This window comes from Labrus mixtus, chromosome 7, assembly GCF_963584025.1.
Source record: "Labrus mixtus chromosome 7, fLabMix1.1, whole genome shotgun sequence".
NCBI classification, from domain to species: domain Eukaryota; kingdom Metazoa; phylum Chordata; class Actinopteri; order Labriformes; family Labridae; genus Labrus; species Labrus mixtus.
The window spans coordinates 9942190-9957357 of NC_083618.1; the positions used below are offsets into that span (position 1 = coordinate 9942190).

Sequence of the window (15168 nt, forward strand, 5' to 3'; positions counted from 1 at the left end):
AGAGCAAGCTGGAAGGAGGAACCTGGACATCTGTGGGTCATTGTTACAGGGGAGAAAGCAGAAGCAGCTTGATGCAAAGAGGATACAATGGTTGCCGATGTAACAGTGTTGATGATTCCACTTGCCATCACTTAGTATGTCATTAAATTACACAGAGAACAAACTGAAACTCATTTGGGTTTTGATGAAAAGGCTGTAGAACATGATGAGAGGGAGGAAAACATCTTGCTGCTAAAACATGCACAAAATATCTCCTCACTAAGAAACGGCTTCTCCCTCTTCTCTCCGTGTCTCCTCATCTTTAACCTGCCTGAAAAGGATTCAAAAGATCAAGTTAATTGGCATTTTTTAGCCACTCTTTCAGATAAATATGAGTTTGTATATCCTTTACAAATGACATGAATATTTTGCAGCAATCAAACCACATCAAACAAGATTAGACTAAACCTCAGAGGGTGGAGACGCTACGCAAAAATAGAAGATGTGAATATCTGCTTTGGAAAATGGATAAAGATTATGTGTGCACATGAATATTTTACATTGCAAGTTTTTTTGATTTAAGACAAGACTGTGGTTCTTTTTAGGTCAGAAACATGGAAGAAATAAGAGGTTACATTTTTAGATCCCAAACTCAGCATGGGGAAGATTATCTGCACCATCTATTTTATTTCAAAATACACATAATATTAATAAATGGGTGTGTTATATTGATGTGATTGTGCCAACAAATAGTCTATTTTGAAGGAAAGTGTGACATTCATAACAGTTTAAGCTTGAGTTTTGATAAAGTCAATTTCTGCTGGTTGAGTATTTCACTTCTTAAGAGACATGTTACGGCAATTATGTTTTCAATGTCGAGCTAAATATGTAGCTGGGGCGGCCCATTAACAAAGCCTTGTATCAATTCTGGAAACAGGGACAAACAGCCAGTCTAGCTCTGTTGAAGTGTTGTATAAAGAACCCATCTACAAGCTCATCAAAGTTCACAAACAAATATGTATGACATACATACATTGCCATTGAAGAACTTAAAATATGAAAAGGGAATATAGCAGGAATGGCACATAAGAACACGACAAGACATGTTTTACATCATGGTTTGTGTGGATTAAACAAATAAGATAAAGTATAACATGTAAGATGACATTAGCAAGGCTTGAAGGTGGATGTTTTTCAATCTATCTTTAAGATAGAGAGCGGGTTAGCATGTTCCCCGAATATTAAACTTATTCTTCAACATCAGTCAGCCTAAGTCATGGTCAAGTCAATGTTAAAATATAGTTTAATGTTGGCCAATGATTTTGCAAAAAAATGATATGGAAGGATATTTGATTATTAATAAGATTTATGATCGTGAATATTTTTGAATGATTCAAACATTGAATAAGTATTAACATACAACTGATCACAGATCTAGTTTTTAAGATATTTTTGGGGCCATTTTTGGATAGGACAGATCAAGAGAGACAGGAAATGTTGGGGGTGGAGAGCGGAGGCATGACATGACATTATATTGGGGGGGGGGGCGAGCCGCCCCCCCCAATATAATGGTAGGGGAAACACTGGGTCAGTGTAGTCACCATTAGAGTAAGAAACAGATTAGTGAGTTTATCTGGTTAGTATTTCTTATCATTCTTTGAAATAAACACAATCTTATGTAGTCTTCATGTTATCACAATTCCATTTAATGTGGATTTCAATCTTCATAATAAAACACAAGTGAAGTTTGTGATTAAAAATGTTGTCTTTTAATCGTTTTTGATGTTGTTGCAGAGCTGGGCGATTTCAGGAAAACCATTTCTTTCACTTTGTGAGAGTATTTAAGGGGAACACCAGTATTTTTTCTCTTTACTATTCTCTATTTTTTCTCATGATTTTGGTGCAGCTCCGTTTCTGTCACAGGTTCATGGTCTTAAATATTAACACAAATACAGTGAGATCACTAACAACTGGCTCTTATAAACCCGAGGTGTCATCTGTCACACTTTGTTCAGCCTTTTACAAGATAAAATGACGTCTGTGCTTCTTTCTGTCTAAACTCGGTACAAAAAAACAACAAGAGCAGCATTTGAGAGGAGATGACAAGCGTTTCTGTGCATCTGTCCTAACTGACGAGACCCAAACAGATATTCAACATCAAAAGCACTGGTTACTGTCCTCGAAGACACGACATGTTTACACCATTAGTTGTGACATTTACATGTTGGGAAGCATGCCAGTGATCCTTTCCTCTTATTTTTATTCCATCTCTCACAGACTTTAATCCTTTATGATGCAGGGGTGACAAAAATAAAATATCCCAAAGCAACAACCCAGAAGTCTTGAAAGGCATGGAATGAAACTTAAATCCTTTATGGTTAGGCCAGGTCTAAACGTAGACACTGTTACCTCTCGCTGAAGATTTCACTGCATCTTTTCAGCTTTTTGTCTGAGTCAATGTCTCCTCCTCTCGGAAATATGGATGTTCTAGAGCATTCAGGGCAGAGATTCGTTTAAAGGGGTCGAAGGTCAGCATCTCCTGTGGAAGAAAGAATAAGAGGATATTAGTATAAGTTACTGTGTCACTGTCCGGTCTACACGGTCAAGTTCATTTTGAGTAGTACTTTTTGCTTTCTTTAAGACAGTTATAAAAAAGGTTGATACCACTCTCATGTCTGTATGGCATCAATCTCTACATAGCAGATAAACCAAAAATGCTCTGTGTGTTGACATTGATGGATGTCTCTACACTGACAATTAGTTATTTAATTTGATTAATTCAATAAATTCTTCAATCACGTCTCTTATATTTCATTGAATAAAGTCAAGTAGAGAGGTACACAGGACTCTGTGCCAATCTGTTAAAAGTCATATTGTAATTGCTTCTAGCACTGAACATCCAAATAGAGAGAGAAACTTTTTTCTTCAGAATAGCTGTGCTGTAATTCCTTCTCTCTGCTCTAGTTTAAACATCTGTATTAGTGACATGAGTCTTTGGAATTTCTCACATTGCTTCTGTGAAATTCTTGTGGCTTCAGTTGATCATCAGCAGACTATGAGTATATGAAATTCTTCTGGGGCAAAGGTTGCTTATCTGTATGACTCCTGCTTTTAACTCTGTAAACATCTGAATCATGAATCATGCTCATGCAGGCTGGACCTCGACTTCCATTTGTATTCATGGTGAAGTCGTACCTGCATTAGTTTTGCCCCCTGCTCATTTATCTCTGGAACAAAGTCAGTGATTGGTCGAGGTAAGAATACAGGGAAGTTTTTCCTAGAGAGTGTAACATCAGTCGGCCACTCCTCCTCTGGTGCCAAGCCGATCATTCTGAAATAACAAAATTACATAATTATTCCATTAGATAATATCAATATGAGTCAACTGAAAATACAGCTCCTAATCAGAGGAATATCATAGGAATTGTTGGTACTCACTGAAAGATTTTCCCAAGTTGGTCCACTTCTGATTCCCCGCAGAACAAGGGTCTATAAAACAGATGATTGGAACCAAAGTTAATAGATTAAAGCAGATGACATTTCATCAGTTTGCATATCTTTGTAACATCTGTCAGTGCAGAAGAGCAAACAGAAGTGTGATGTTTTTCAGAAGCAGAAATACTAATCCCCAGGGGGAAATTCTGTGATTTTCAGATAAGCAGTTTGGCATACCAGGTCAAAGTCAATGAAGCTACTGTTTGTACAACGTCTGATCTGATCAACTTCTTCTAAGTCCATGATATCCTGAGCTGTAACTGTGCCTCTGGACCTTCTAATGCATCATTGCAGTACATAATCAGTACCAATTATACCAACTGTCTCCAAGGCAACTATTTTGAGGCATGAAACTCTTCAAGTTGACCACTGTCTTCATGCAATGTGTCTTTTTTACCACTAGATGATGCTGCTGTTGGTGTCACTGTACTGGCTCTAAGCTGATCTGGGATCTGACAGCCCTATCACATGAACGTCTGCAGAGTCCAAGCAGAATCCTTTGACTTACACTCACATAACGACTCTCAAAACTGTCAGAGGATATGCAAATGTGAATACTTTTTGGATGTACAGTATATCTGGAAACTGTTCACTGTGTGTTTTATTTTCTACAAATCCCTTTGATTTCACACAAATCAGGTAGGGAACACCACGTGCTTACGTTGTTGTTGAGGCGAGGGAAAGATCTGATCTTAGTCAAATTCAAAGTCACTGCCTACTTTGAAACATCAGAAGGGACAAGACCTTTGTCAATATTTAATCACAAAGTGTTTTAGTAAAGTAAACCTCACAACGAATAAGGGGCTGAACATTGGCCTTGGACCTTTGCTTTGCCCTGTTACATCCTAGCCTCCCTTACATGATAGATGTGCAGAATAAAGATTCACAATTTCTGGATTAGAATGAAAAACATACATATAGAGGGGTCATTGGTGTTTTTCTGACATGATTCTGCTGACTTACTTGCGCCTGAACATTTCTGCAAAGATGCAGCCGGTGCTCCATATGTCAACAGGCGTGGCATAACTGGACTGCAGCAGAACCTCAGGAGGTCGGTACCACAGCGTGACCACCTGAGAGACACAAACATGGAGTCCGTCAACAGGGGAGGGAAGAAATGATTGACACGCAAGTGAAGGAACAATCAGTGACTGAAAGGATACTGAGAGGGATAAAGGACACGGGAACATAAATACAGAACCACACTGGCGTACAGATTACAAGAAATTAAGACAATAGGTCATTCTTGCATGATTGAACCTGTTAACAAAACAAATATATGTGCATGAGCTGCATTTCTGCTGACCATTTCCAAAAGCAAACCATAGATTTTCAAATGTGCTTAATTTAAAAATCAAGTTATTTGAAAATGCTAACATGCTAACAGGCTAAACCAGATTGATGAACCTAGCAAATAAAATAAACTTCAAATCCAAAAAAAACTTGATTTGTCCCCTGAAGTTAAGTAGCTAAAGAGCTGCTCCTCAGAGCAGCTAGCATGGGGGTGAACAAATCTTACACTTGTTTAAAATTGTTAATATGAATAATATAAAGTTTGCACTAAGCTTCTAAAGAAAAAAGAAGCTATATAAAAATGCTATACTGTCAGAGAATTAAACACAGAATACAGGTGATAAGCTAACACGGACACTAGTGTTAAATAAAGAGTCATTTGAAGTAGTTAGTGTCTTCTACTCAGAATGATATCTGGTAGCAGATTAGAAATTGAATGCATCATCATTGAGGAATTTAAGTGCATAACCCTGTATGATAATTTAAATATCTAAAACCAATTTACAGGTGCAAATGTTTGGTATTTTAGGTAAGAACTTGTGTGATAAAATCCAGCAGCCGACTTTAAACTTCAAACATATTGACAGTACACTCTTGAAAACACTTTAAACACTTGACGACATCTGTTTCTTTTGTTGTTGTTGTTGCACCAGGTGAGTTCTTACCACAGGAGTGAGGGCCATGTGGCAGCTGTGGATCCTGGCCAGACCAAAGTCAGCAAGCTTCACTTGACCCTGGCTGGTCACCAGGATATTCTCTGGTTTCAGGTCTCGATGCATCACACGGTTAGAATGCAGGAATGCAACACCGCACAGCAGCTGCCTCATCAGGTCCTGAAAAACACACAGGTAAGTTTAAACTGAAACTAAATATTTTTTAAAAACACATGCTTCGAAACAGATTAAAAAAAAACAACTAGAGCTTTGTTTAAGATATTATTTCAGTAAGTTCTCACTTTAATGTGCCCAGGTGACAGTCCTGAGGCTGGGGCTTTCTCAAGGTACGTCTTGAGGTCTTGGTCCACATGTTCAAACACCAGAGTGACTTTAGTTTCCCGATCTGACCTCTGGGTGGCACATACGTCCATTAACCTGTCATGATTACCAAAAAAGAAAACTTCAGCAGGAGGTGATAATATAAAAGACAAAAGCTTTAAAAACACATGATTTCTACTTACCGGACCACATTGGGGTGGTCAAACTGCTCCAGTCTTTTCAGCAGAGCCACCTCTCTGACTGTGGAGAGCGGGAGGCCGTTTTGGTCAGTCTGGACACGGACGCTTTTCAAAGCCACAAACTGTCCGCTCTCCGTGTCTCGGGCCTTATAAACCGTCCCGTAAGCGCCTCCTCCAATCTCTGCCACTGGCTCATACTGGAGACTGGCGGCATTAGCCATGGCAAAGATCAAACAGACTGAGAGACAAAGCAGGAGAAATGGTCCACAAATATTTGACATTAGAATAACGAGGGGATGAAAGGTAATCATGCATATATAATGACAATCCATTACACTGGTACACTGATATCTCCAAAAGTAAAAAGCAAACATTAGGGGGAAAGCATTTTGAAAAATAAAAGTCTGGCACACTTTCACAGAAACTACTAGTAGTTATTTCTTTATACAAATTACAGTATAACAGAAAGTCAGTTAACTTGCAATACAACTATTCGACTGCTACTGTAACCACTTTTTTTAACGTGCTATCAAAGAGAAGTGATTACATCATCTGTTAAATTGGGCTAACTTTTGTCGCAGTCATACATTTCTTACATGCCATTTCTTATTAGTTTGTGTGCAGACTTAGCAAAGGTTCAGCAATGTTTGTACTTTTTAAAGTTGCATATGAGGACTGAAAGGGTTTTTTTTTTTTGCATCTAAAATTGACCTCAGCTTGTTAGCACTGAGTTTAATTCAAAGAGATCTGCAGTGAGATGTATGCATCAGTATGAGGAGGTGGAGGAGGAGTGTTGGAGCGAGGAGCAGAAAAGTTCATTTTGTGATCACTTAAAGCAGTGTAGTGGTGATGTAGGGATCAGTAAACCACTGACCCTTCTCTGGAAAATGTCATGTAAGTTCTCAGTAGCAGTATTACAGTACAGTAAACAACAAGACAAAGTGCTTTAACACTTAACTCAACAGAGTTTGAAAGAGCTGTTTTTCACTGCAGTGTATCCCCTGTGGGGCAGATTGTTTTATGTGTATAAAGTGGTCAGAGTAATGGTGTTTACACAATCAAATAACAGCACACTTTACAGATCGACAACCTACCTACAAAGCTGACAGGGCCTAAGTAGTTGTACATCGAAAGTAAAAACTGTTTCAGCTATAAGTAGTGGGTGATATACACATATTTCTCTTTATTAATCCCCCAGCACCCCCTTCATCCCCGATTTCCAAGAATGACCTAACACTATAAAAACAACATACTGTGTTGTGATTAAAGCCTCAGAAAAGTTGGTTCAATATCATCTGTTTGGGTCAAGTTCAGCTAATCATCATCATCATCATCAGGAACATGCTGCTCCTTGATGAAAAACCAACTCCAACTTCAAAAAAACTACACTGATGTCTTTATACAATATTTATTATACCCTTCCAGCAGACACAGTTTGTTTTCTGGCCACATGGCGATGACAGTCTCATAATCGCTCTTCTTTTAGCTCTGTTTTGGTTTCCACTGACATGTAATGATTCACTCAACTCACGATACGTTTCACAGTACTGGGTTCACATTACAATTTAGTTTACAAAATGAGACTGTGGACAGATTATGACTGAAAAAGATTCCTTTAGGGGCTTGCAAACCCACGTCAGTGTGGTCTGGCCTTTTAATGTTTTTTTCTTCTCGCAACAAGGGGAGCTTCTCATTGAGGTGTCGGTTAAATGCTGCATCGTGTTGGTTGTGCTATTTGTGTAGTTCCCTGTCTTCTTGCAATATTCGCACACAGTTTTTGTCTTGTCTGCTATCTTCTCACCTCTTTCATTTTCTGTCTCGGGGAAGCCGAAATGCTTCCACACCTTCGATTTAAAAGACGGTGGTGCGTCCTCAATTGCTCTGCAGCTGCTTGACGATATTATTGCAATTCATTTTTCAGAGTACCGATGTTAATCTTGACACCTTTGAATCGATTTATCACAATTTTATGATTAAGCTTTACAGCCCTAATTTCCACCGACTCCTTAGGGTAGTTTCTTGAGGCTGATAAATGTTCCACCAATCTTCAGGGATTCTCGCATTTGTTGGAGAATGGTGGTAAACTCCCCAGTTTCCCCAGCCCACATGTCGAGGTGCCCTTGTGCAAGACCACATCACTCCCATGAGTTTAGCCTCTGGTGTTTGAGTGTTTGTATGATTGGGTATGTATGCTGAAGGCTTTAAAGCAGTAAAAATACTTCTAAAGAAGCTATTTATACTATTTTATAGTGTTTACCAGCTAGGAGATTTTCTTTACTTGGATTAAATCTCTCTGGTCCAGGTGATTGTGACTCATGATATCAGTGAGGGTGAAAGTAGTGACGTGTAAAACCATAACAGTGAACAGAAAAATGACATGACCTATTGTTAATTAAAAAGTTTTAAACATTACATTGAACTAATGAATAAATGACACTCCTCTTTATATTTTTAGAAGCAGGAGTTAACTATACTTGGAGCTAAGTGCACAACATTTTACTGCTGCTTGTGCTGGCCTTTATTAGAGTGCAGCCTCTTAACAGCTGTCCAGGTACTTTGGGGGCAAAGTCCTCAAATATAGGACACATTTTTATTCAGAGTGGAATTCATCAATGCTCTTCTGCATTATCCAAAATGCTTTCTAATTCAGAAGCATCAGGACAAAGTGTCTGACCTCCTGAGAGGAGTCAATTGACTCAATGAATGAGCTGCCATTCTAAAGCAAATTCACTTAACACAAAACTTCTGGCAGCCAATCCTGCAGCACAGGAAGCACCGTTAACCATACAACCCGGACAACTGTCCTCCCCATCATCACCATCCATCCATCCATCCATCAAACCTTGTGGCAGGCAGAAGACACAACCAGAGAGAGCATCAAGAACTCTGTGTTCCCTGTGTTCAAGTCTCAGCCTTTACTTTGGTCCCAACACCTGTTATGTCATCCCACTCAACATTAATACCTGTCATTTTGACACTTCATATAATGTATGCTTCCTCCTACCTCTGCTGCCTTCAGGCCAGGGTTTTCCCAGAGTGGGTTCAGAACATGCTGTTCATAACTTCTTCACAACCCCACTCCCCCTGATCCCAGGGTGTTTTTATTTCCTGTTTTCTGGTGTATTTTTAGGCCCTCATTTTTCATGAAATTGGTTTAATATGTGTCAAATTAAACACAGATCAATGTATTCACCTTATTTTATTTACCAAATACTTCTTGAATTTTGCTGAATTCTGGCTTGTACTTCCCACATGAATTTCTCTTTTGTGCCATCACTCACATGGTAGTCTAATTACGTATCATGATGCCCACAGAAAAATGACTTGTTTAAAAATGGACTTTCTTGTAATTATCCAGAATTTACCTTAACAGAGGGATTCATTTAAAATTTGTAGGTTTCTCTAAGACCTTTTGGGGGCTTTTTGGCCTTTGTTTTATTTTAGAGAAACATGAGACAAACAGCATCAGGATCTGGAGTAGAACCTGTGTAGAGTGTGAGCAGGACTGTAGCCTCTGGACGTGGGACGCCTGCTCTACCAACTGAGCTAAACCAGCGCCTCTAATTTGTATGTTTAATGGATGCACGTTATTTTTTAGATTTCTTTTTTTAGCACATTAGAAAATACTCTCATAATCTTCATTTGTTCAGTATAGACATATTCCTTTTTTTTTTTCCTTTGTCATGATGATTTTTGTGTGAAGCACTTTGAATTGCCTCGTTGTTGAAATGTTTCTATATAAATAAACTTGGCTTGCCTACCATGACCACAAGGGTTGAGTTGTTTTGTTAAAAAGTAACAAAATGACCTTTAACAAAATCATTTGGTACATGTCACCTAGATCAATAAATGAATTTGTCCGTTGTCATAGTGTTAATATGCATATGAGCGGTAAATGGTTCTGTTTAAACAACACCCACTTTGATCATCATTGAAGCTGTACCTACACAACAACAATAACAACAACAACAATAACAACAACTGGAATCCTGACTGTATGTGTATGAACTCTTACCTGTCTCTCTTCACATCACAGATTTGGATTTTTGGCCATAAAGATTTTGTGCATGTTTTTTTTTTTCATTGTTGATCAATATTCTTCTACAACCCTCCTGTAATACTTCAGTGTGTCAGAGGTTGTTTTTTTTTATTCAAGATTAATTTTTGGCCTTTTAGATTATTTTTGGTAGGACAATGGAGTAGTAGGAAATCGAGGCGAGAATGACATGAAGGAACGAAGACACAGGTCGGATTGGAACCCGAACCGCCCTCTATGTGGCTGATAGCCTCCAATAATTGGGGGTAGCCTAACCACTAGGCCATCTGAGCTCCATGTGTGTCAGAGCTTTTTAATCACAAGCTAACGCTGTAGCCAACACGCTGTAGCCAACACGCTGTAGCCAACACATGAACGTGCTAAATATTATTATTAGCACGTTATTATTATTATAAGTATTATGTGGATGCAGAAAGAGACAGAGAGAGAGAGAAGGAGCATTTGCGTACAGACTGAAGTGCAGACAGGAAACCAAATGGAACATGATTATGGAGCCTGTTGTTGCTCTGTATAACTCTCAGGTCCATCTGTGAAGTATAATGAAATCCAGAATGCAGTCTGGAGTCTGTCAACAAAGACAAACAGTGACAGCTCTATCGTGAGAGCACTCCTCTGCAGGTTAAAGGTGCATGCTTAGATTAGTCTAGTATATTTTACATTTCTGACAAATAGGTGGGAAGATTTCAGCGGTAGGTCAACCATGTGCTGTAGCTATTTCTTTTTTTTTTTTTTTTTAATAATGCTTTAATGAAAACAAGACAACAACTTTCAATTCGATTATCTGTAACTTTAATTTTGTTTATGCGTTTAACGTGCTTGTACTGAAACATTTTCATAATACCTTTCCAACAATCCTCCTTATGTGACGTGTCAAAACTGAAATGGGATTTTTCTGAATGTGAAACTCAGGTTGATGTCAGTTTCCTTCAGCACAGACACAACAATCACAAATCTGAATGTGACTTGAGCTGAAACTATTTGAGTTGTTTTCTTAAAAAACTATTTTGGGGCTTTTTGCCTTCATTTGAAAAGACAGTGAAGAGAGTATGAAAGCGGGGGGAGAGAGAGGGGAATGACATATATTTGTCAGAAATGTTTAAGATGTAATAAATCCTTTGAATCCTTTTTTAAGCAGTAAAATAATTAAAGGTTTCTAAAATGGTAAAATGTGATGCCTATTACATAAATGTTGGCAAACTAAATATTTTTATGTGACTACCATTCAGAAATGATTTGGTTTATAAAGCTATTAAACTAAATATTGCTGATACTGGAATAAAATGGCGGATTAGATACTGAACAAAGTGAACATGACACTGACCGCCTACACATGACTGCATGCTTTGAGTTTTCACACGCAGCCAAAACCACAATTCTAGAAGAGGTATATAGTCATAATAAGAGGTGGAACATTGCATAATTCATGTCAAAAACACACCACATTTCTTCTTCTCACACAAAAAAAAGTTGAGTCAGAGTGTCTGCAGACAAGAGCAGTGTACAATCCTGTGAGTCGGCAAGAAAAAACACATTACTCAAACAATGATCAGAGCAAAACTGAACCAGGAAATAAACTGTAGATAAAACCTTAACAATCTTTGCTGTAAAAAAAACAACAAAAAACTCCATCAGCAAAACATAAACATACCACCAACGCTTGTGCAACACCCGACTGTTTGATTTTGACATCTCCTTTATGCGGCCTCTACAATGAGCCACCATTAGTTTCATTTCTTAAGATGTGTAGCCTGATTTAAAATGTATTACTACATGTATAACTACTTCATAATTATTATAGTTATCAAACAGATTGTTATTTTACTTTTAGTGGTAGCCTTTATTCATTTTCTATTAAAATCTCTCAAATGTTACAGAGAAAGATCTCTGTTGTCAAACGATTTTGTTTTAAAGCTAGATGTGGGAAGAAAAAAAAATCGAGATTCTTCTCTTCTGAGATTCTACATCAATCTATTTGTTTTTTTTTTTGGCTAATCAGTCCCTCCCTGCTAAGTGCTAAGGCTAGCTCTTTAACTCAACAAGACGCAACAAGAAATTCAGCCAGTCTCTCAGATGACTGGAGTAGATCCTGAAGTATGTACTAATTCAAAAAATAGACTTTGAATCATGAATCAATTAATCCAGAATCGTTTTGAATGGAATATAGATTCTAAATCGAATCGTGACCACAAGAATTGAAATCGAATGGTACTTAAAATTAACTGAATAAAAAAATTAAAACTTCTGTAAGTATGGTCTTTCTTCTATGCCTGGAGTTTGTTTTTATGTGAGAAAGAAAGAGGGAGTGTGAGAAGTTAGAGCAATATCTCGTTATTAATGTACCAAGATTAAATACCTTTGATATTTTGAAGACATGAAAATCCAGGGATAAAAAAAACACAGTTTCCTGTCCTCCATCCTGATGCAGATTGTTCTGTTCACGTCTACCAATGAAAGCTTCACCGAGAAAAAATACTGTTAGCAATAATGTATGATCTATCTGATGTATAATTTCTGCTTTACTGAATAAAAGATCCAGATTAATCATTTCCCAAGTATTCAAACAGTATAAAACTATCTTTAGCTTGTGTTGTAAGTCAAATCTCTATACTTTATGGTTTTAAATTAACATACTGTAATAAAGTCAAACTCAATACGCCACTGTTGTTGCATTTAAGTTATTCAGACAGCTTTGATCCCAGATTTAATACGGAACAAGAAACAGTGAACTTCAACAGCTTAAACAAGCTTTTAATAGTGATTATATGGATTTAAATACAACCGACAGGAACCAATTAATTCACATTTTTCGATAACAATTTATAACTAATACAATTAATTCACAATAAATAGTTGTTGCCCTTAATAAAAATTATTCTCTAAAAGTTCAGATACAAAAAAAAACCTAATTTTGATAAGATGTAATTTTATTTTATTCTGAGAGAAAATCCATCCATGTGTTTGTTGTTATATTTTGGCCACAAGAGTACAAAACCACTACGTCAAAAACACAGTCAATTTATTTTTCTTTATTTATTTTGATATATATTTATATGTGCTTCAAAGTGTTCTCAATGTTAAAGAGTTAAAGAGTGTTTAAGTTCGATAAACGCATGTGATGCTAATGTTGTAGAGTCAATTAGTAATCGTGTTTAATAATGATGATCTCAATATCAATTTAAAATATATTTGAGAGTAGGATTTTTTTGCCATAATGTGAGCAGTCCTACTATGAGTACCATCGCTCACACACAAGATGTGATTGTGCAACTTTTCGCTCAGTCCAACTGTGTCTACATGCTGTGGGAAAGAGAACAGCCACAACATCAAACAGGTTTCAGAATCACAGACACAGCCTGAAGAGAAACACAGAAATCTGTTTTAATCTTTTTTAAATCTTGTACTTAATTTGACATTTTAATTGTTTGAATTCCAAAATTATTGTGTTTCATCATTTTCGAATAACATAACAACTTTTTAGTATAACATTTGGTAAATTATGACCAACAGTGGATACAGTTTGGATGACATAATAATCTGTAATTTTGCATATTCAATGATCGGGTCTGATGTGGTGTTTACTGTTTTCCTTCTTAGCTCAACATCTGGAAGATCCCCTGCTGTCTCCCAACACTGCCGTCACTAACCTGACCCACCTTTCACTCTTGATTTAAACCACAGACTGTATAATAAAATGGTATGATACAGTCTATGAAGTCAACACAGATTGAAGCTAAAATGTATCTCCCATTCTCCCACATTGTGCAGGCCGGTGGGCGGAGGCAGAGAGAAACAGGCCAGCAGCACATACGGAAAGGAGAGCCCTCTCTATGCAACACGTGGTGCTCCTCCATGGCGCTACTTTGTTCATTAAAAACGGCTCAAAAAGTGAAGCAACAACTTTCCTACTCATAAATAACTCGTAGTGAGGAAAGGGGAGAAAAGGCGTAAAAGTAGGCCCAGCCTACAACAGGAGCGGATGAGACGAATCACCACCAGCTAACTTTGCATTTCAACATCTAGTCACATTAGCCTACATTAAGCTGACACTGTGTGACACGCATGAATCTCAATCACTTTCATGTAACACCCAGTTTTCATACTGTTCTTACCTCGTCTGTTTCTTCTGAGAGGCAGGTGAAGCTTTCTTTAGCTCTAAGAGGAGGACATACTCATGAATGTGCCACGTCTTAACTCTCTCAGACCCGGGTTCGGGAGGGGCAGGTCGGGTCCAGACTGAGGTTGGTACAGACCTACAGACCGGCAGTGGATCTGATGTAAAGTGACCAATTTATTTTTTTTGCCCCGTTTGATTTCGGCCTCCTCTGTTTCTTCCTCCAGTCTTCCTGCAATAGTTTTGGGTTTGTCGCTTCCTGTTGCTTCTAGCAACTCGAGGGCGGAGCTTAAATCTGTTCAGAACATTGTCATGTCTGAGACCTGAAACTGCTCAAAGTGTCAATAATGATTGAATCCAGATTACATGCAATTAATCGGAAAACAGTTATGTTATAAGCTTCTATCATATAGACATTTATTACATCTGAACTTTGATTTTATAGGTGCTGAAAATAGTCCTAATTAGATCTATTTGTCTAGGACACATTCATTATTCCTTAGTTCAATTCATCTTAAGTACCATCCATATACCAACCATATATAGGCCTACAGTCACAAAATTCAGTAAACAATACTTAAGTAAGGCCGGATTGATGAGGGGATTGAAAACACAGAGACAAACGAATTGGGAAATTGAGATACAGTGACAAATAGTCCCAAAACAATGGAAGCCTTGCTATTAAAGCCTTTTAATAAAGCATAACAATTTGATTTGATTTGTAATTTTCACTAATGTAACTTCTCCAAAAAAAGAGCAAAATATTTGAACCATTGTCCTGTTTACATCTAATTAATTTGACTTTAATCATGTCATTGATGAGTTCAAACCCCCAAAGTAAAACAAAATCAACAAAATAACTCTGTTAAAATAAACATGATTTGTAATACAAGAAAGGAATGGTAACACAAAACGAAACCTGGTGAACATTTCCTCAAAGGTTCACCAACGCAATTCAATTCAATTTAAAGTGCCGTTATTTTTCCCCGGGGGATTCAAAAAATGTCTTAAATAGAAAACAAGATGATTTATAAAAATACAAATCTATTGTACAATAAA

The 15168-nt window shown here is 37.5% G+C and overlaps 1 protein-coding gene across 1 annotated transcript; it reads right to left on the bottom strand.

Annotated features, from left to right (window-relative positions):
- Window positions 1–1663: 1663 nt before the first annotated feature.
- Window positions 1664–14376, bottom strand: cdk4 (cyclin dependent kinase 4). The gene is made up of 8 exons (XM_061042706.1): window positions 14108–14376; window positions 5945–6179; window positions 5723–5858; window positions 5433–5600; window positions 4438–4547; window positions 3418–3468; window positions 3175–3310; window positions 1664–2518 (listed from the first exon to the last, which is right to left on the bottom strand). The coding sequence occupies exons 2-8, from the start codon at window positions 6160–6162 to the stop codon at window positions 2417–2419; spliced, it is 921 nt and encodes a 306-aa protein (XP_060898689.1). The 5' UTR covers window positions 6163–6179; window positions 14108–14376; the 3' UTR covers window positions 1664–2416.
- Between the last annotated feature and the right edge of the window lie 792 nt (window positions 14377–15168).

Excerpts from the sequence above, each read along its gene's own strand:
- cdk4 (XM_061042706.1), bottom strand. The coding sequence starts at position 6,162 with ATGGCTAATGCCGCCAGTCTCCAGTATGAGCCAGTGGCAGAGATTGGA. Across the intron at positions 5,859-5,944 it reads GACCACCCCAATGTGGTCCG|GTTAATGGACGTATGTGCCA; the intron begins GTAAGTAGAAAT and ends TAATCATGACAG. Across the intron at positions 3,469-4,437 it reads GCAGAAATGTTCAGGCGCAA|ACCCTTGTTCTGCGGGGAAT; the intron begins GTAAGTCAGCAG and ends TCTGTTTTATAG.